The 22,734-nt window shown below is 45.9% G+C and overlaps 1 protein-coding gene across 1 annotated transcript in view; it reads left to right on the forward strand.

The window, feature by feature from the left end:
• ELOVL2 (ELOVL fatty acid elongase 2) overlaps nucleotides 1–22,734 on the forward strand; it is a 96,093-nt gene that overhangs the window by 55,777 nt on the left and 17,582 nt on the right. Inside the window, exons 4-5 of the mRNA XM_084620285.1 lie at nucleotides 14,476–14,553; nucleotides 15,926–16,097. Coding sequence (XP_084476411.1) covers nucleotides 14,476–14,553; nucleotides 15,926–16,097 — 250 coding nt within the window. The remainder of the gene's footprint in view (nucleotides 1–14,475; nucleotides 14,554–15,925; nucleotides 16,098–22,734) is intronic.

Raw genomic sequence — 22,734 nt, forward strand, 5'->3', positions numbered from 1 at the left:
GCAGCAAATCAAGAAGCTGCTAGAATCAATTAAGGAAGACTAATCAGGGCACCTGGGTTTTAAAAAGGAGCTCACTTCCGTTTGTGGTGTGCGTGTGAGGAGCTGGGAGCAAGAGGCACTAGGAGCTGAGAGTGAGAATGCGGACTGTTGGAGGACTGAGGAGTACAAGCGTTATCAGACACCAGGAGGAAGGTCCTATGGTGAGGATAAGGAAGGTGTTGGGAGGAGGCCATGGGGAAGTAGCCCAGGGAGTTGTAGCTGTCGTATATCTGTTCCAGGAGGCACGCTAGACAGCTGCATTCCACAGGGCCCTGGGCTCGAACCTGGAGTAGAGGGCAGGCCCGGGTTCCCCCCAAATCCTCCCAACTCCTGGTCAGACACAGGAGGAGTCGACCTGGACTGTGAATTCAGAAAAACGGCCAAGCTGAGGGCTGCCGTGAAGCTCCAAGGCGAGCAAATCCACCAATAAGCGCAAGACCCACCAAGGTAGAGCAGGAACTTTGTCACAACTGGTGTCGGAAGTGGGATCTGGTGTCCACAGCACGGTGGAAGAAGGAGGGTGTTTGGAAGGGGGGGGGGAAGAAAAAAAGGGAAGAGCGTCTATTTTTATTTTTTTTCACCACAATGGAGGAGGTACTGCAGGCACTGATACAAGCCACAGCTGCCCAGGAGGAGGCTACTCGTGTCCAGGCAGCCGCCCAACAGGAGGCAGTGCGGCTGCAGCAAGAGACAAATTGCCTGCTGATGGACCAGGCTGCTCAAGACCGGGCTATGTTGCGGGAACTGGTAAACCAGGTAAAGGCCCTTACAGAGCTGAACCACGGCCATGATGGGACGCAGATCATGCGGGCCAGCAATTGGCTGCAGAAAATGATGCAGGAGGATGATGTAGAGGCATACCTCCTGGCCTTTGAGAGGACAGCCCTGCGGGAGGCTTGGCCCCGAGAACAGTGGTCTGGCATCCTCGCTCTATTCCTGTTTGGGGAGGCCCAAAAGGCCTGCTATGATTTGCCTGAAGAGGCTGCGGCATACTACCCCCAGCTGAAAGCAGAGATCCTGGCCAGATCTGGGGTAACGACCACAGTGCGGGCCCAGTGATATCATGAGTGGAGGTACCAGGAAAACAAAACCTCACCGTCCCAATTATAAGACCTCATCCATCTCGCACGAAAGTGGTTACGAACTGAATCCCAGAGTCCAGAGGAAATACTAGAGGTTCTGGTCATCGACCGGTACATGAGGACTACCGCCAGACCTTCGTGCCTGGGTAAGCCAGAACGAACCCTCCACTTACGACGAGATTGTCGCGCTGGTAGAAAGGCAAAGGACAGTGAGGGAGCTGACCCGACCAGTTAAGGAAGAAGCACCCTGAGTTAAACTAGCAGCACCAAGCCCTAGAGCTCGGGTGACTGGGCCACCAGGAGAGCCCAGGTGGAAAGAGAGAGGGGCTGAAGGCCCACCAGTAGCCACAAAGAGTCGGAGCACTGAGGGGGAAGAGGATCGTGATGTTAGACTACCCAAACCAAGAGACCGGGGAATGCCTAGAGCTCCATACAGGCGTTACGCCTGCAGGGAGTGGGGACACATAGCTGCACAGTGTCCCAATGCAGAGGAGCCTATGCAGTGTAACCTGGGGAACTGGGCAGACCCATGCTCCCTAATCCACCTTGTGGGGGTCTCACTAACCCCACATATGTACACTAGACCAGTGAAGCTAAATGGGATGGAGACCACAGCACTAGTTGATTCGAGGAGTGCTATCACGCTTGTCTTGGGGAAGCTCATGAAGCGTAGTCAGCTGCTGTGGGCTAAGCGTACGGGGATAACATGCATCCATGGGACAGTTGGTTATTACCCCACCATCTCAGTAAAAATCGAGATTCAGGGGAACACTACTGAGGTAGCAGCAGGTGTAGTCCCTAAACTCCCATACCCGGTGCTCATAGGGAGGGACTTCCCAGGATTTGGAGACTTACTCCCGGTAGGGGAATTGGAGAAAGGGGGAAGCCCTGAAAGTAGTGAGGCATCCACAGTAGACTGTCAACCCCAAACCTTCTCTGAACTATCCCCAAATTTGTTCTTCACTCCCAGACAGCGTAGAAAGACGAAAAGGGAAAGAAGGGCCGCTAAGGCCTTGGGAACCCGAATACTTGCCCAAAGCCAGAGGGTTGCTCTCGTAGGTAGGTGGACCCGAGCAGCTGAAAAAGAGGCCACCCAGGAGGGAGAAGCACCCGAGTCGGACCCACACCCTAATGCCTCCGAACCAGTAGAGGCAACAGAGACTGGCCCCCTAGATCTTGGGCAGATTAGCCCCAGGAGAGGAAATTTTGGACGGGACTAGGCAGAAGACCCCAAGGTACGACAACATTAGGAAGGAGGTGACCAAAATAGATGGGGTCCCCGTGGAAGGGAAAACCCAGAGACCAGGACCCTACTTCATAATGAAGAAGAATCTCTTATACCGGGTTGCACCAGTACAGGGGCAGAAGGTACAGCAGATCCTAGTACCTCAAAAACACCACAATGCTGTACTAAGTCTGGCCCGTAGTAATCTTTTTGGGGGGCATTTGGGGGTAGAGAAGACCCTGGCACAGGTTCTGTGACGATTCTTCTGGCCTGGAGTACCTGAAGAAATGCAGAGGTACTATGCGTCCTGCCCGGAGTGTCAGCTGCACAGTCCCCGTCCTCACTTGAGGGCACCTTTAGTACCCCTTCCCATCATAGAGGTCCCCTTCGAGCAAATAGCCATGGATCTAGTGGGACCCCTGGAGAAGACAGCCCAGGGCCACCAATATATACCTGTCATTCTGGATTATGCTACTCGCTACCCAAAAGCCGTCATCCTGCGGAACACGGCCTCTAAAATAATAGCTAAAGAGTTGGTGGGGATCTTTGCCCGAGTGGGGCTACCAAAGGAAATATTAACAGACCAAGGTACCCCATTTATGTTGAAGCTAATAAGGACCTGCTCCACACGCTGCTCCATATACATACCCTGAGAACTTCAGTCTATCATCCGGAGACCGATGGGCTGGTAGAAAGTTTTAATCGAACCCTCAAGGCAAGGATAAGGAAAGTGGTAAGTCGAGACGAGAAGGATTGGGACACCCTACTACCCTACCTTATGTCTGCAATCCGGGAGGTACCTCAGGCCTCAACTGGGTTTTTCCCCTTTGAATTATTATACGGACGCCATGCCTGTGGCATACTAGATATTGCAAAAGAAATCTGGGAAGAGGAACCCAATGAGGGGAGAAATATAATTGACCATGTGTTGCAGATGCGAGAACAGATAGCTCGGGTCACCCCTATTGTACGGGAACATTTGGAAAAGGCGCAGGAGGCCCAGCGAACCCATTACCATCGCCAGGCAAAAGTCTGACAGTTCCAACCAGGGGATCGGGTGATGGTGTTGGTACCCACGGCAGAAAGCAAGCTTTTGGCCCAACGGCAGGGGCCCTATGAGGTGGTTGAACCCGTGGGGGAAGTAACCTACAAGGTGCGGCAGCCAGGACGCCAGAAACAAGAACAAATTTATCACATTAACCTCTTAAAGCCTTGGCACCAACGAGAGGTGTGTGTAGCCCAAGAGACCCCGATCCAGGGAAATAATATGTAGGAGCAGATCAGGATATCCACTGATCTGACACCAAACCAGAAGAAGGAGGTAACTGAGATGATCAACCGATACCAGGACGTGTTTTCAACCAAACCACTGAAGCATATCACCACGTTATCACAGACCCTGGGGCAAAGGTAACTTTAAGGCCCTATTGGGTCCCAGCAGCAAAAAGGGAGGAGATCAAAGCAGAGGTAAAAAGGATGTGGGAGCTGGGAGTCATCAAAGAGTCCCACAGTCAGTGGTCAAGCCTGATTGTGTTGGTGCCCAAACCTGATGGCACCACTAGGTTTTGTAATGGCTTTCGCCGGCTGAATGAGAGATCCAAATTTGATGCATACCCCATATCGATGGGTTAGTTGACCGCCTGGGCAATGCCCGATTTTTGACCACCCTTGATTTAACAAAAGGGATACTGGCAGATTCCCCTTGCCAAAGATGCTGTCATAAATATAAAGGGAAGGGTAAACCCCTTTGAAATCCCTCCTGGCCAGGGGAAAGCTCCTCTCACCTGTAAAGGGTTAAGAAGCTAAAGGTAACCTCGCTGGCACCTGACCAAAATGACCAATGAGGAGACAAGATACTTTCAAAAGCTGGGAGGAGGGAGAGAAACAAAGGGTCTGTGTGTCTGTCTATATTCTGTCTTTGCCGGGGATAGACCAGGAATGGAGTCTTAGAACTTTTAGTAAGTAATCTAGCTAGGTACGTGTTAGATTATGATTTCTTTAAATGGCTGAGAAAAGAATTGTGCTGAATAGAATAACTATTTCTGTCTGTGTATCTTTTTTGTAACTTAAGGTTTTGCCTAGAGGGGTTCTCTATGTTTTGAATCTAATTACCCTGTAAGGTATCTACCATCCTGATTTTACAAGGGGATTTCTTTATTTCTATTTACTTCTATTTTTATTAAAAGTCTTTTTCTAAGAAAACTGAATGCTTTTTCATTGTTCTCAGATCCAAGGGTTTGGGTCTGTGGTCACCTATGCAAATTGGTGAGGCTTTTTATCCAACATTTCCCAGGAAAGGGGGGGTGCAAGTGTTGGGAGGATTGTTCATTGTTCTTAAGATCCAAGGGTCTGGGTCTGTAGTCACCTAGGCAAATTGGTGAGGCTTTTTACCAAACCTTGTCCAGGAAGTGGGGTGCAAGGTTTTGGGAAGTATTTTGGGGGGGAAGGACGCGTCCAAACAGCTCTTCCCCAGTAACCAGTATTAGTTTGGTGGTGGTAGCGGCCAATCCAAGGACAAAGAGTGGAATATTTTGTACCTTGGGGAAGTTTTGACCTAAGCTGGTAAAGATAAGCTTAGGAGGTTTTTCATGCAGGTCCCCACATCTGTACCCTAGAGTTCAGAGTGGGGGAGGAACCTTGACAGATGCAAAAGAAAAGATGGCATTCTCTACACCAGAGGGTCTGTTTCAATACACTGTTCTTCCTTTTGGACTGCATGGGGCACCCGTCACCTTCCAGCGTCTTATGGACAAGCTCCTTCGGCCCCATACCAGTTATGCAGCGGCATACCTGGATGATATGATTATTCACACCCCCGACTGGGAAACCCACTTAGGAAAGGTGGAAGCGGTTCTGGACATGCTAAGACAGGCTGGCCTCACAGCCAACCCAGCCAAGTGTGCTATAGGGCTAGTCGAGGCTAAATACCTTGGCTACATTGTAAGAAGGGGCATGGTCAAGCCCCAACTAAATAAACTAGAGGCTATCCAAAATTGGCCTTGGCCAAATCAGAAAAAGCAAGTCTGGGCATTCCTGGGTGTGGTGGGGTACTACCGATGATTTATTCCCCATTTTGCTACCAGAGCAAGTCCCCTGACAGACCTGAAAAAAGCCCAGGGTCCAGACATAGTGAAGTGGACAGATGCCACAGAGAAAGCATTCATGGATCTACAGACAGCCCTCTGCAGTAACCCCGTGCTTATAGCCCCAGACTTCAACAAAGAATTCATTTTACAAACAGATGCAACTGAAGTAGGATTGGGAGTGGTCCTATCGCAGATGGTTGGAGATGAAGAACACCCAGTCCTCTACCTCAGCAGGAAACTCCTCCAGAGAGAGCAGAAGTATGCCGTGGTTGAAAGAGATCGTCTAGCTGTGAAATGGGCCATGGAAACACTATGTTATTACCTTCCGGGGCGACAGTTTACCCTTGTGACCGACCATGCACCCCTCCTGTGGATGCAGCGAAATAAAGAGAAGAACGCAAGAGTGACCAGCTGGTTCCTGTCCCTACAACCTTTCCAATTCACCATACAACACTGGGCTGGAAGCCACCATGGCAATGCAGATGGCTTGTCACGAGTACACTGCCCGATGTCCCAAGTTGCCCAACCCCGTAGTGTTGAGCAGAGCGGGGGTATATGTGACAGGGTTGGGCCAGATGGGTATAGGAGAGTAACAATATATTAGCCCCAGGCTAAGTAGGTCCTTTTCCTTGGGTAAGGTAACAGGGAAGGTTCCATGCTGCAGGAACCTTCTGGAGACAATTAAGACAGGCTGATTAGAACACCTGCAGCAAATCAAGAAGCTGCTAGAATCAATTAAGGAAGGCTAATCAGGGCACCTGGGTTTTAAAAAGGAGCTCACTTCCATTTGTGGTGTGCGTGTGAGGAGCTGGGAGCAAGAGGCACTAGGAGCTGAGAGTGAGAGCGAGAGCGCGGACTGTTGGAGGACTGAGGAGTACAAGCATTATCAGACACCAGGAGGAAGGTCCTATGGTGAGGATAAAGAAGGTGTTGGGAGGAGGCCATGGGGAAGTAGCCCAGGGAGTTGTAGCTGTCGTATATCTGTTCCAGGAGGCACGCTAGACAGCTGCATTCCACAGGGCCCTGGGCTCAAACCTGGAGTAGAGGGCAGGCCCGGGTTCCCCCCAAATCCTCCCAACTCCTGGTCAGACACAGGAGGAGTCGACCTGGACTGTGAATTCAGAAAAACGGCCAAGCTGAGGGCTGCCGTGAAGCTCCAAGGCGAGTAAATCCACCAATAAGCTCAAGACCCACCAAGGTAGAGCAGGAACTTTGTCACAATAGACAGCACTCTTCTGTGACTGCTTAATCCAGACCTGGAATTAGAGACAGCGTGGTGACACCAGCTAGCTCAGCCTGGGGGAGCTAGCACTCCAGGGAAAGTGACAGTGTCCTCTTGCCTCAATGAAGAATGACAGTTATATTCATTAGAGTCCTGACTCTCCTCACACGCAGGATCCCATCATTTGGATCAGACTAGCTGGCAGCAGCACTTCCTGTTGATAACTGACATGAGCTGCTGCTTTGGGCAGGGAGGGTTTCTTGTCTCCCTGCTTCTTTATTTTCTTATTCTTCTCTTTCCTTTGTTCTATCTGCTTCTCTTCCCCTTCCCCATCACCTTCTGCTTTCTTTTCTCACCCCCTTCTTCCCAGACTCCCTTCCCTTTTCTCCTCCACTTTTTGTTTCTTCCTATCCCTCTCCTGCTCAACCTTTTTTCTCTCTATCCCTGTTCACTTTCCCCAGTACTCTTCCCCCCCCCATGGGTTTCCTAATGACTTTTTTAAAAAAGTCAAATATATATATAAATATGCATAATGTTCCTTTTCAGAGGAAGCTGAATGGTGCTAAAGTCATCTTAAATTAAACTAATTGCGATGTCCTTTTGTCCCCAGTGTAAATGCCAAATCCAACATCTGTCCTAGCTCATAATCACAGCTGAGAACATGCTGCAGGAGCCCGGGCTTTTAGAGGGGCTGTAGCAAGGAAAACAAGAAAACTTGTGCTGGAGATGGAATCTGGAGTCAGTAGTCAATGGGGAATCCATCTGATGGGAGGCCCAGTAATTATTGTGCTTGGATGCAATGCCTCTCTCCTCTCCTTATGTTCTGGGCCAGGGGAAGCAACCTGTCTTTAAACCATGATTTGAGGACTTCAGTAGCTCAGACATAGGTGAGAGGTTTATCGCAGGAGTGAGTGGGTGAGATTCTGTGGCCTGGATTGTGCAGGAGGTCAGACTAGATGATCATAATGGTCCCTTCTGACCTTAATATCTATGAATCCATGGCTGTTGGACATGTGCTTACGAAGCCACACATGGGAGGCTTGCAAGGTGTTCCACTTCTTACTTTCACAGCTAAAAGCAACTGTTTCGGTCCAGAAATCCAGTGTTAAAGTCCATATAAAAATCACAAGTATTGTAGTTCAGTAATTAACATGTGATTCTCTCTCTTCTAATCTAGTATTAGAGGATAATGCACGAGAAAGTTGTGATTATGTGGCTGTAATCCCATCAAGGGGGATCCGATGATGTATTAAACTCCAGTAGTTACTTTGTTGCTTATTCTAGCATTCAGCCAGTGGAGAAATTTCAGCATCAGTCTCCAGCATGGCTTGACCTGCCTCAACAGTGAGCCTGTACTGACAGACCTAACTTCAAACTGTAACAACACAATTACTCTTTTTAAACAGGCAGGAGTAATATTAATGTGTGGCCTCAGCTACACAGGAAGGAAAGGATTAGATCTAGTGGTGGAGTGAGGACACCTGGTCTGCTGCTGACTCACTTTGTAACATTGGGCACATCACATAGGAGGATACCGAGGCACATAAGATAAGTCAAATAAATATAACCCTGGGTGGGAGGGTTAATTGAACCCCCAACTCTGCGTGGGCAGCTGCAGATTCAGCCCACATCCCCCTCACCCACCATACAAACTTTTAAAATATCCAGAAAGGATCCATTAGGTACTCCCCAAAAGGAGTCCCAGTCTTAAAAACTATGTCACAAAGCAGAATGACAGTCCATAGCTGAGGAGGCTTCTTGTCCATTCCCTGAAGGAGACAAGATGGCAGGCAGGCAACCTAAAAGCAGAATGAAGAGATCATCACTGCTACCAAAGCTAAAATGACAAAGTTTTTAACAGAGATTAAGGCACTCACAACCAATTTTCACTCCAAGCTGCTGGCTATTAAAAAAGGCTGACCTAGGTGACATGGACAGTGCAGCTGAAATTGGACTTGGGGATGGGAAGATTGCTTGGTGATGCTATGTTGAAACTTTAGGCCAGAACCAAACAGCTGGAGAGACAAGAGCATATATGATCTAGAACAGGGGTTCTCAACCTTTCCAGACTACTGTGCCCCTTTCAGGAGTCTGATTTGTTTTGCATACCAAGTTTCACGTCACTTAAAAACTACTTGCTTACAAAATCAGACAAAAATACAAAAAAGTGTCACAGCACACTATTACTGAAATATTGCTTCCTTTCTCATTTTGTCTGTATGACATTTTAGTTTGTACTGACTTTGCTAGTGCCTTTTATGTAGCCTGCTGTAACACTAGGCAAATATCAAGATGAGTTAATGTAGCCCCGGAAGGCCTCTACATACCCCCTGGGGTACACATACCCCTGGTTGAGAACCACTAATCTAGAAAACTGATAATATGGTGAATTCTGCAAGAAGGAACAGTAAGAGCAAATAAAAGCCCCTGAGAACATGAAGAATGACAATCTTACTGCATAGTGCAGAATATTAGAGGGGTTTTGAATCTGAGCCCAGTAAGAAATAGGGCCCTCTTTCCCTTTGCCCTCTAGGAACTGTGGGGATTCACAGTATCAATGCCAAAAGTTCAAAAATCATGAGTTAGGTCCCAAACAATCATGAGGGTTTTTTTAAAATTAACTCTTGGGTTCTTTGTCTTTCCCTAGTGGTTTCTGAGCCACTAGAGTCACATTTGCAAGATTTTCTCTACCATCAACAAGGCTAGAAATTTACTTTTACTTTTTTTTTATTTGACAAAAGCTGAGACTGTCACATTCTCACTTGTCTCCAGGAGGCGGGGATTTAAGTAAACCTCAAATAATGCAAGATTCATGATAAAGTCACAAGAGTTGGCTACATAGGCATTACCAAAGTGGCATAATTCTAACAAAAAGATCTGCTGATGAAAAAACTGCCCAGAGTCTGAATAGAGCAACTGGGAGAAGCAGAAGAAGAACTAAGTGGGGAAAGAATGTAAGCAGCAGTAGGAGCTTTCTTCCTTTTGCAGCTTTATCTTCGGGCCAAATCTTGCAACTGGATCCTGGTTGGCCACCCTCTGACTCTAGTTGCAAGATCCCACTATTTTAGGAGCTGGGGGAGGGAGAGGCAGAGAAAAACTACTATTATGAGCAATAGCAATGCTTCCTTCCTTCTTGTTTTCATTAGCAATATTAGTGGTTGAAGCTTTTAGCAAAGCTGGTTGCATTTATTTGACCCAGCCGAAGACATTCCTCACTGGAACTCCTAATGTCACCGTCAGTAAAGCGATATCCTATTCAAAATGCTTTGCTCAAATGAGATCCTATTACTCCAGTTCTGTATCTGTTGCCAGTCAATGGCAAGATGACAAACTGAGGTTCTTCCAGCATGTCTGAAATGACAAGGTAATGACTAATCAGCTGATCTAAGAAAGCTTGTTAGTAAGACTTTCTTGCCTATACAAAAAACGGAAGTACCCATTCAGGCTCCTATGCTCCCCTCTGCTTTGCAGAGAAAGGCAAAGCTATGGGAAACTGTTAGGAAGGGCATTGAGAGAGGCTGGACAGAAAGGCAACTAGGCACTAGCATCCCTCCCGCACCAAGTAATTGCCTCTGCCAAATGCCACAGGGGAGCTCAGCTCTGCATGGTCAAAGTGATGCATAGCAGGGGGGATGATTGGTGAGTTAGGGAACCTCCGTTCAGTGCAGTAAATGCTCTGTTCAGAGGACTCTAATTTACTATCCATTTTGTATTGCAACTCCCCCTGTACTGTTTAGCACAAAATCCAGGAGGGGGTGGGATCAGGAAGGTGGTGGAAAGCCAGCCAGTAGCAGCATGCCAGGGCAGAGTGCTGTGATGGGAGAGAGGAACGCTGCAGTAGAGGGTGGGTCAAAGGTCTTCTACTGGTATTAGTTTTCCCACAGATCGTGGCCCAATCACAGCTGTGCTGAAAATGCCCCTGCTTTTTCTATGGTGCCGCCAGCCCCTCCACTTTAAGGGGGAAATGCAAAGCCACAGGTTGACTAAACCTGTTGAGACCTGGGGGTCTTCTTCCACCCTCTCTTCCACAGGAGAGGAAGTGAGTACACGCAGGCCAGAGAACACAAATCCTGGAGGTTCATGGTAGAATGCAAGAAATGGGAACTGAAGCTCTTTGGCAGAGCATGTTGTGTGACCTCAGCTGCACCAGGCATTTGCAAAGAGTTCTCCAGATGAATATTCTAGGCAATGGTCCCATTCTGCCAGTTTTAGTGACCTGTAGCACACATTGTAAACAAAACCAGTGGTATTTGGACTGTTCTAAAGGAGGGGGGGGAAATCTTCTCTCCCGCCGCCGCCCCCCCCTTTTTTTAAACACAATACTGACCTGGAAAAGTATTTAATTATTGTCACTTCATAAATCCACTTCTCTAACACCCATCCTTGCAGCACCGCAGATGCTCTAAGGCTTGTTTTGGCTGTAGGCACCTGACATTTTAAAATTAAAGGGACAGCATGAGACTTCTTTTCATATGTATTTATAAAAAAATATGTCCTATTCTATTTGCCAGTGCTTTAGATATATTAAAACTGAAATAATTCTAATTTAATTTTCACCATTAATGGCACTGGTTTACATTTGAACTTCACTCAGTTTGAACAACGCAACTGGATTAGTTCCCCTCTCTGAGTTTCACAGCCAAAGCATAAGGTGGCACTGCCTGGGTTGCAAACTCTGCTGGAGGCTTTAGTTAACTCAAAAAGGTGTTGGTGGAGCAGGGGACACTCTGGTTTCATTGACAAGTCATTAAGATATTTCAATAAATTTTTTAATAATTTTAGAAAGCGATTCTCTCTCTTTAAAATAAAATATCCTAAAAGTGTGAACTAAGACAGCTGAGAGTATCCTTAAGAGATTTAAAAGTTCAGTTTGCCTGAACCAAAGCAGTAGAGAGTGCTTTTCTCTTTTTCAGGTAAAAAGATGAGCTTGCTTGTGGCTAAGCCAAGGACCAGAAGTCAATCAATTTGAGTTCCATTCCATGCTCTGCCACAGACTTCCCTCTGACCATAGACAAGTCATTTGTGGACAGATTTTCAGAGGTGAAATCAATGGGACCTGCAGGGACTCAGGATAATGAAATGTGACCTCATAACTGTGACCACAGACACAGCGGACAATGAGGATGAAACCTGTGGCTTAAGGAGGACAAGCCGCGATCACTTGAGTTAAAGCAGAAATGCTTTAATTGGGGAAAAAGTAGCAAGCTGCTTAGCTGTTGGGTCCTGCGACTAAAGAAAGACATTTCCATCTATCCTAAGCCAATGTCTTTCGTTGCCACCTCTGAAAATCAAGGAACTAATCTCCCTTTTGGTCTATTTCATCATCTGCCTTCCGGAGCTGTTGTGAACTTAGATTCGCAGATAGAAGGTGAATGTAGTGTAAGGTCTAAGGTTTGTTTTCTTCAATTAGGCATTTTTACAGTTCTGTACTGGAAATAACAGTACCTTGTAGAAGAACTTGGGGCTCCACCTATTCTGCTTCAGGGATAAACTGTAGCATACAGAACACTGGCCTGCAGAGCCAAGAAATGTAAATGAAGGGTTTGCCAGAGAATGAAGACATCTCTTTTTCCCCTTATGTTTTCCAGTATTTTTTTAACCCCCTGTAAGGTACACAGAACGAGCCACTTGCGTTTCTCATGCATAAATGGGCGCGTTATGATGAAACAAACAGTTTAAAAGGACATTTTCACAAACTAACAACTCTTTACAGAAGGATGTTAAGTGACCCATTCTCACTCTCCACACAAAGATCTGTTCTGACTGAACATCATGGAACAGTACAGCTAAAAGGTTGAGATATCTTGTTTCTTTGCATATTGATTGAAGAGGACATTAAGTCACAGTTGCTTGAATGTCCAATGGGAATAGCAATGATTTCATCCACAGACAACCTTTGGGTTGCAGATAGAATAGCTATTTAAACTTCAATGGCAAACTAATTTGTAAACTATGAAACCACTGTAGGTTTGCTGCACAGTATATGTATTTCTGTTTAATAAGTATGATACACTTGTATGTATACACACTGTAGGAAACATTGTCTTAAGCCTTCTGTGGTGGGGAAAAGAGAGACTGGCAATCATTGAGTAGAGGGTTTCTCATGGGGCATGTCAAGGTCAGGTGTGGCAGCAAAAGTCAATACAGTACTCAGCAGTTCTTGTCATTGCACTACCTACTAGAGTACAGGAACGGTGGTTCCTGAACAGCACCTAAAGCTGATCAAAGGCAGAGATGACCTTCAGTAAATGGCAACATGCATCAAGACGCAGACTTTACCTCAGCTCGCTCTTCAGAAAGAAGAAAAACAATCCTTTAGGAGACAAGCTACTGTTTTTTTCTCATCCTTCCTCCCCTCCTCCAAATACATATATAAATAAAACCAGAGATGCTTTTCCAAGGGCCAGATTTTGTAGACTGTGTCACAAGTCAGGGCAACCACACCGGTATCCCCCCTCTGCAGTACAGTAAGGACACCCTTTCTAGGTTTCTGGCTCCTCAGCCATCACCTCTCTTGGATTCAGACCCAAGACTCTCTCTCCACTGAGCAAGGTTTTTCCAGACTGCATAGTTCCTTGCCAACACTGCGAGTTCCCCAGAAAGCCAAACCACCTAAACAGGTTTGTGTGTTTGCACTTTGCTTTCTCCTCAGAGGCTATAAACAGCACAGTTGCCCACAGTTATAAATTACCACACAAGTACATTTATTCTTAAGATGAAAGTTTTACAGAGCAAACATAGTAAGAATAGAAGACGCTACATGCATGCTAATAAGCTTAACAGAGATCACCCCAGTAAATCTAACAAGGGCTCTGGTCAGTGACAGTCCTTCTAATCCTTCCACAAGAATTGGACCCCCTCCTTTTGACAGGTGGTTCTGACCATTTTCTGGAACAGAAAGAAGGCCTTAAATCAGTTTAAATTCAGGCTATTTATCCCAAAGTCCTTTGTTTGATAGTCTCCGGAGAATCCAGTTTGAACCAGTACATGCAAGCCTCTACAGGTGGCTGTACCTCCCTGGAGGTGTTACAGCCTGAGTGGATTAGTCTAGTCACCCCCATTGGTCTTTGATTCTGGAAGAGCTGTGCTTACTTTCCCCTGCGTGGACTTCCAGAGACCCACAAAATAATCACAGCGATACCCTTTGCATTGCTGAATTTGTTTTGTAGCGTTGCATGGTGTTAACCCATCACGTATTCATGTGACACTTTAATGCAGCATCAGGATACTCCTATGGAATTACTTTAAGACTCTTTGCCACTTCATTAGTACAATATGTACTCTCGTCTCCTGGGAGATTATATATGTAAATAAATGATATGGGAAAACATATATTCTCTCCTTCCTTCCCCAGCCCAAATACACTTTCAGTTTATTTGGAGGAACAGGGAAAGATATTGGCTGCACCAATAATCTGTTTAGCACTTCTCCTGCTGCCCTGCGTGTGTCAGATAGAACAGGTCTACTCAAAACGTAGGATCTCTACAAAAGATGCACATGACTTCCTAAAGAGCTGCAGGTTGAGCAGCACTGTTAGAAATGACAGCCTATCTATGATAGGTTTGAAGTTTCAAGTCCAACAAAATGAGAGAGGCCGGGTTTGTTGCATTGTGTATTTCCATCACCACCTTCTAACCTTTTAATTCCAGAACAGAACCCTATTCTGATATATGGAAATAGACTATTTTAATAGCATCTGTTCGTGGGATGAATCGGCAGTGGCCCAAATTCTGTGCCATTTCCACTGCAATGCTGAGCAGAAGCACAGAGGAATATGAATGAATACTTTTGTTGAGTGATTTTCTGTCTGTTTTGTTCCAGCTTATTCTCTCCAGTTGGGAAGGAGGCTATAACTTACAGTGTCAGAACCTTGCCAGCGCAGGAGAAGCTGATATCCGGGTGAGGCAGAAACAGCAACTCAGTAACGAAAAGATGTTGTGGTCTATTTCTCTATAGGCTTAGGTGCTATTCCCTTGCATCACTGGCCTATTTAGATTTTAGGCTTTAGGATTTTTTTAAAACAATTTTATTTCTGTTTGTTACACAGTGGGATATGTATGTGCTGATCCAGGTTGGATGTGTCCTCATTCCCCTCTATAGGGTAGAGAACAATGTGAGAAGTATATTTTTGGTCTGGAAAGGCTTTTACAAAAGTTTATTTCCAACATTTCTGGCTCATCTGGCGTTGCATCATTAATTATCAGAACAGATGCCAATACAAAATGGAAATGTTTTCTATGGAAAACATAAATCCTTTAATTAAAAACCTATGGTGAAATTGTCCAAGCAAATTTGGGTTCTTATGGGTCCAAACCAGTGCCTGAACCAACCTGAACTCCGGGAATGCTTGGATCCAGATTTTGCCTCTTCGGTTCATCTCTAGCCTTGACTCTTATTACACACCTTAAAATTCAAAGTTTTGTCCTTCTACTTTTCCAAATTCTCCATGAACTCTCTCACCTGATATAATTAATCACTCTTCCTTTTCACCCCAACACTCACTCCATTCCTCCATTTTGGCCCCCTTTCTCCTTCTCTAGGACTTTCCACATTTTGGCTTGCAAGGGTCACTCAGACACATTTTCCCACCTATGTGATGTTTTTCCTGTTCCTCACTGGGAGATACTACTGCTATAAAATTTTTTTGCTCCCCCTTGTTTTATAGACTCTGTGAATCTCACTGCCATACCCTGCTTTAAGGGTCCTGTGAAACTAAAATATTATTAATTGGCATACCTCCCTATGGAGGATCTGCTCCATTGTGTCCAGGGGGCTTTAATAATGGATTATGCTGACTGCCTACTTTAATTACTCTTTTGAGAACTTGTATATTACAACACATTTAAAATAGTCATTTTTTTTTCAGATCATGTTTGAAAAGTATTCCAATAGCAACAGTCCCCAAGTATCCCACTAGTTCATTGTGCTTCACATTCTTCCCACTCCAGTATCTGCCTGTAAAGCCCCCTAGAAAAAGGCTATTGTAACTTTTTGATACAGATGAAGAGCAATTAGAAAGCCTTACTGTGGAAGTTTAGATCAGAAGGTATTTTTAACTGACATCTGTTCAGAAAAATCTTTATTACATGCAAAACAGATTAGAGGTCTAAGTGTACTTAGGGAACAAGAAACTTTTGGCCAAATCCTGCCATCTTTCATCAATGGGAAAATGACTTCAGTGGGAATTTTGTGAGAGCAAGGACTGATTAAGGGTTGCAGAATTTAGCCCTTTACGGACAGACCTTTATTTCTCTCTCTCTTGCTCATACAGGTGGCCAAGGTGTTGTGGTGGTATTATTTTTCCAAAGTAATTGAATTCATGGACACTATTTTCTTTGTACTGAGGAAGAAAAACAGTCAAATTACTTTCCTTCATGTATATCATCATGCCACTATGTTTAACATCTGGTGGTGTGTTCTGAACTGGATCCCTTGTGGACAAAGTAAGTGGTTCTGTCATTTTCTCATCAGTATGTTAAGGGGGTAGATGTAGGGAATTTGCACACAGCTATGCATGTCAATCACGTTAATAGTAATAATAGCTATCTGCAGAATTATTCACAAATCCCTATAAAAGTCAAGGTGAGTATAGAGTCATATGGGCTTATTTTTAGAGGTGCTGAGCATTGAAATAATAAAGAATTGTGAGTGCTCAGGATCACAGACTACCAGGCCACCAAACTATTGCTCCATGCTCAGATACTACAGTGATGAATAAGGCTACAATTTAGTGACAGGTATTTTTAGTAAAAGACCTGGACAGGTCAAGGGCAAGAAAAAAAATTCATGGCCTGTGACTTGCCCGTGAATCATAGAATAGAATCATAGAATATCAGGGTTGGAAGGGACCTCAGGAGCTCATCTAGTCCAACCCCCTGCTCAAAAGCAGGACCCATACCCAATTAAATTATCCCAGCCAGGGCTTTGTCAAGCCTGACCTTAAAAACTTCTAAGGAAGGAGATTCCACCACCTCCCTAGGCAACGCATTCCAGTGTTTCACCACCCTCCTAGTGAAAAAGTTTTTCCTAATATCCAACCTAAACCTCCCCCACTGCAACTTGAGACCATTACTCCTTGTCCTGTCCTCTTCTACCACTGAGAATAGTCTAGAACCATCCTCTCTGGAACCACCTCTCAGGTAGTTGAAAGCAGCTATCAAATCCCCCTTCATTCTTCTCTTCTGCAGACTAAACAATCCCAGTTCCCTGAGCCTCTCCTCATAACTCATGTGTTCCAGACCCCTAATCATTTTTGTTGCCCTTCGCTGGACTCTCTCCAATTTATCCACATCCTTCTTGTAGTGTGGGGCCCAAAACTGGACACAGTACTCCAGATGAGGCCTCACCGATGTCGAATAGAGGGGGATGATCATGTCCCTCGATCTGCTCGCTATGCCCCTACTTATACATCCCAAAATGCCATTGGCCTTCTTGGCAACAAGGGCACACTGCTGGCTCATATCCAGCTTCTCGTCCACTGTCACCCCTAGGTCCTTTTCCGCAGAACTGCTGCCTAGCCATTCGGTCCCTAGTCTGTAGCTGTGCATTGGGTTCTTCCGTCCTAAGTGCAGGACCCTGCACTTATCCTTATTGAACCTCATCAGATTTCTTTTGGCCCAATCCTCCAATTTGTCTAGGTCCCTCTGTATCCTATCCGTGCCCTCCAGTGTATTTATAGTGACTTATACTATAAATACCCGTGACTAAATCTTGGCGGGGGGCATTGCTGGGGAGGCACTGCTTAGGGGGGTTCCCTAGGAGGCCACTGCTGCGGGGGTCCACTGATTGGGGGGGGGCACCCTGGGGCCAGTGGCACCAGCTGACGGGGGCTGCTGAGCAGCAGCTGCTCTGGCCACCCCCAGGACCGCTGCTGGGGGGGGCCAGGAGGGTGCTGCTTGGGCAGGGGGCTGGGGCCAGCGGCACCAGCTGTCAGAGGCTGCCCCAGGACCACTGCTAGGGGCTGCTGAGCAGCGGCTGCTCTGGCCACCCCCAGGACCGCTGCATGGGGGGCCAGGAGGGTGCTGCTTGGGCAGGGGGCTGGGGCCAGCGGCACCAGGTGTCAGAGGCTGCCCCAGGACCACTGTTAGGGGCTGCCGAGCAGCGGCTGCTCTGGCTGCCCCTGGGACCACTGCTCAGGTGGTCCCTAGGATCAGCTGCCCAGGGCCTCCTGAGCAGCAGCTGGTAAGGCTGTTCCCAGGGTCGCCCAAGTAGCTGGCCCTGGAGCCAGCTGCCTGGGCGGCACAGAGCTCAGCCACACTGGCCCCTGCAGAAGTCATGGAGGTCATGGAAAGGCACAGAATCTGTGACAGACCCGGTGCCCTAGTAATGAGCACAGTATAAAGTGCCTAGACTGATAGATAGGACCTGATTCTCCTCAAACCAGTTTTATGCAAGTGTATCTCCCTCAAATAGTATAATTGAGAGAAGAATCTGTCCCATAAGATACTTAAGGCAAAATAATGAAGTCAATGGGAATTTCACCCCTGCTGTATAGCACAACGTTCAAATGCTTATAAATTTTTGCCTTCTTGCACTAGCAAGATCTTTCATTTATAAATGTGTAACTAAGCATCTGTGACCAGCATAACTGATTTGAAGACATTTAGAAGTACGCAGGCCAAACTGAAAAAAAAAGTGTACTCAAAACCACTATATAGCAATAAAGAGAATATTCAAACTCCATCCAGGGTAGGCAAAGCCCAGTTTGTTTGCCGATGAGGAGCTGCTATTACCTTAGTGAAGGTTTATGCTTCCCTCTCAAGTGTTCCTATTTCTTGTGAATATTTTAAAAAGTTATTTAACTTTTCAACTTCACACACTCCTGAGGAATCGTAATTGCATTTGTCACCCAACCTTTGACAAGTCAAGAACTATCATTCTCAAGTCCTTGTTTTGAATAGGTAAGGGCCTGATCCTGCTCCCCTTGAAGTCAGTAGCAAAAATTTCCACCCATTTCTATGGGAAGAGGATTCAGCCTTAACCTCATATGAGGTCTGGACTGTTAGGAGAGAAGGGGACTAAGTCTGCTCTCACTTATACAAAAGTAAATCAGAATTAACTCTACTGAAGTGCAATGGAGTCACACTGTTATGAAACTGATGAGAAATCAGTATCAGAGTACACCCTGTACTTGGAAGTGTAAATGTGAAGGCTTGTCTACACTTACATTTTATAGCGCTCTAACTTGCTGGCTCAGGAGCATGAACAATCAACACCACAACAAAAGGACCACGCTCGCACTTCAAAGTGCTGCCGCAGGAGCGTTCCCATGGCAGCGCTTTGAAGTTTCCAGTGTAGCCATGCCCTAATACATTCACGGTCTCTTAAAAACATTCCTCTCTTTGAATCACAGACCCTACATTCATGAATTTGGCTTGTTTTAAAGTCCTATTTTGAAGACCTGAAATGTGACTACATAGTTGGTAGGAAGTCACAGTGATGCAGAGTAATGTGCATTTTATCCAAGTGAAACCAGACGTCTTTGTGACAGAAAATTGGCCTTCTCTAGCTCACTGCACATCAAAAGTCAGGTATAATAATTATGTTGTGGAATATATCTGCTATTATCAGATCATGTTCATCTTGACTGGAAATTGTCACCGTCTCCTCCCATACCCAAGGGAAATAGTGATAGTTAGACTGCTCTCTCTGCATTCTGGATTAGAGTTGAAAGTGGAGAATTATTTCTAGCATCAAATCAAGTACGATCTTGTTAGTGGGTAAATTGAGTGATTTTTTTCTGTAGCCTTGTCATCTAAGTTGAAAAGAAAATTAATGTTTTAAACTTAGTTTTTAAGCGTTGGTTCCCACATCCCTCAGAAAAAGTTATCTCAACCTATACAAAATTCAGCAGCTCTATTTTTAAAGTAATGTGTTAAGTTCTTATTTTTAATAGTGTAGGATCCAAATCTCCACTGCCTAGTGCAGTCACTTTGATTGTTTGAAGTAGGTGTAAAATGCTCCCACAGACCCTGTGGAGAATTGTGATTTGGCAGTGATTTACACATGCTTTGTACAGGTATCAAGGACTGCTCATGGGCGAGGCAATGGACATGCCAGCTTCTGTGCTCTCTTCTATGGTTAACACACAGGACCTGATTCTCCACTCTGTTCACTTTTACAGCAGCATAATTGCAACACAGAGGAGAATGGTGATGCTTCCCGGGCTACCCCAGGTTTTGAGGCACCTCACTTCCACCTGTCCCTCACGTGAGGATGCCTTGTCCGTGCCTGCTGGAAGTCAGCTCCCCAGCTCCACCGGCCACATGCAACACAAGCAATTGCCTCTAAGCCTCACAGGTTCTGCTGTCTCTTTACAGGTTCATACGGGGCACATTGCAACCCTTGAGCCCCCCACCCCAAGCATCTCTCTGGAATGTCTAGCCCGTTCCGCTGGACACTCACCATATTCAGATTCACTGCTTAACTCTTCCAGCTGAGATCCCCTCTCCGCTTAACCCACAGTGCTTTGCTGTAACTTTTCTGCCAAGTGGAGTCTGTAACAAGACAAGGTTTAACATATAGGGGCGTTCCTCTTACCAGTACAAAACAGAACCATGCTCAAGCCCCACGCAGTAACCTGGAAAAACTAACCACCCCACCTAAGAGGCAGTACTTCCCCACTCGCAAATGCCAAGTCTGTGTGTAACAAAAGAAAAAACTTATTAAAAAGGGAACGGCAACCCAGCATTCATTTGGGAAAACACAGCAACCACAATCTGAAAGCATCTAACCCTAAGCAAACACCCACCCCGCAGTATGTTGGGTCATGTCCTTTTCCTCAGTTTCCCACCTAACAGGAAACAAATGTCCCTTTAATACACTACTCCCCTTGTCCTCTACTGCACTCCGCTCACAATTGGTTGTCTTTGGTCAGCTACTGTTATCTCTGCCGCAACTGGCCGCTCACTCCCACCTCTGCTGCTGTCGTCTGCCACCACTCAGCTCTGCTGCTGCTGTCTTTGCTGATACATGCCACTCACTACCTCTGCAGTGTTGCATTCTGAGGGTCCACCACAAAACCCAGCTCTTAGTGATCTTACCGAGTAGGGGGAACTCAGCTGCTCTCTCTCTCCATTATCTTTCATTGCAACACTGTCTCCACACCAGGTCTAAGGCTTAGCCTCTAGATCTGCTCATTAGTGATTTCAACTCCAGTAACTACTGCACAGAAACAAGAACTCTCAGTTGAGTCCCATCAGCTCTGTCCTTAGACCCTGAAGAGGAGAGGCTCAAAAGGTGTCTAGGACTTTTTAGGCAGAATCTGTACCATCAGATAGGAACACCCATCCCACCCCCATCTCATTTTCACTGGGATTTGACATCCTTAGCCCCTGCTTAGCAAGTGAGTTTCAGTTTAGGGTGACCCCCTTAATCAGGGCATGCGAAGTACAGTTCTGCTGCCCTTTAGTATTATCCTTATTGTATGAGTAAAGTGAATTGTAACCCCAAACCAGCCAAACTTGATCACTTTAGCAAAGCAGCTGTCTGCTGAATACCTAGGGAGAGTGAGTGTGTCAATGCAAATATGGTCTGCTCCTCAAGGCTTTTCCCCCAGTTCATCATTGGATGTCAGGGGACAGCTCACTGAGACCCTGCTTACATAGATATCAATGTATCAGCGCAGCAGGTCTCTTAGGTGAAGGACCCAGTGTGTTCTTTGCTTCCTAAGATATCCAAGTCACATCCTTTGTTTTCATTCATAAACAGGACACCTATTGGTACTTTGTTTCTTCCTGTAAATTCTGTCTTGTAGATTTTACAACTTACAGCTGGAACCTAAGCTCAAGGCAAGTCTATACTACCATGCTACGTGGGTGCAGCTGTGCTGCTGTAGCGTGTCTGGTGACATGCGATGCCAACGGGAAAGGGCTCTTCTGTCGGCATAATTACTCCACCGCCACAAGAGGCGGAAGCTATGTCGGTAGGAGAGCCTCTGCTGCTGACATAGTGCAGTGTGGACACTGCTTATGTCACTGTAACTTGTGTCGCTCAGGGATGTGAACAGGACACCCCCCAGAGCAACGCAAGTTACATCCCTCAGAGAAGCCCTCAGTCAGCAAATAGGTCTCCATTGTGAGGTAGACAACACACAATACACTCATCACCAGACAGGGAGGCGAGTGTCTGTTACCGCCTCGCTGAAAGGAACGTGTCCGATGCATGTCACCTCCTGGAGACTTGCCTTAACTCCAAGGCCTTAAAAACACAATTTTCAGTATAGAGACATAAGTCCTTAAATATTACTCCTACATGCATTTTGCAACGATTACGTCAACCAGTGGGCTACTGGCTCGCGGTGAAGATCTTACGTGTCATCCTTTAGTGAATTATTATGCGCATACATGACTAAGGGAATTCCTGTAAAACCCTATGTAGCCCCTGCACCCGTGGCCAGTAGGCACTGAGAGGGCCTTGTGTCACAAGAATCAGACCGATAGTATCTCTGACCAAATGTTAACTTGTTCTGTAGCTGCTGAACATTCTACTAACTAAGAATGAACACATGTAACTCAGCAATATTGCTACTTCCCGCTCAACTATCTCGGCAAAAGCGTACACGGTAATTTATCCACATCATACAGAATGCTAGAATAATATTCAGTTACTGCAATTGATTGTAATGGTGAAATATTGTTTAGACCCAAATTCTGCAGTCCTTAAGTAAGCAAAGCACTCACTGAAGTCAATGAAAGTTTTTCCTCAATTAAGGCAACAGAATTTGCTCGAGTACATGAATTGTAGTCAGACACAGAGTAAAGCTCTCACAGCTGTGTTTAGTAATGGGAGTTGTGCATTTTCTTTTATCTTCCCGGGGCATTAGGCTGCTGTTTATTACAACATAATAATCTAAAATAGCTGAGTATTTAGAGCTTAGAATGACAAGACAAAGGATTTTTAGAACAAAGAAGGGATGGCCTACAATCTAGAAAATAAAAAGGAAGAATGGAGAGAGGAAGCACAGAGTAAAATATACAGCCTATGACATCAAATAAAAAGAAACTAAGGAAAGAAGAAAAGCTGGGTGTATGAGGCACTTCTCAGGGCATCCATGGCCGAGTCACCTTGTTCCCACTCACC

The sequence above is a fragment of the Lepidochelys olivacea genome, assembly GCF_965140295.1.
Source record: "Lepidochelys olivacea isolate rLepOli2 genome assembly, chromosome: 2".
Taxonomy (NCBI): domain Eukaryota; kingdom Metazoa; phylum Chordata; order Testudines; family Cheloniidae; genus Lepidochelys; species Lepidochelys olivacea.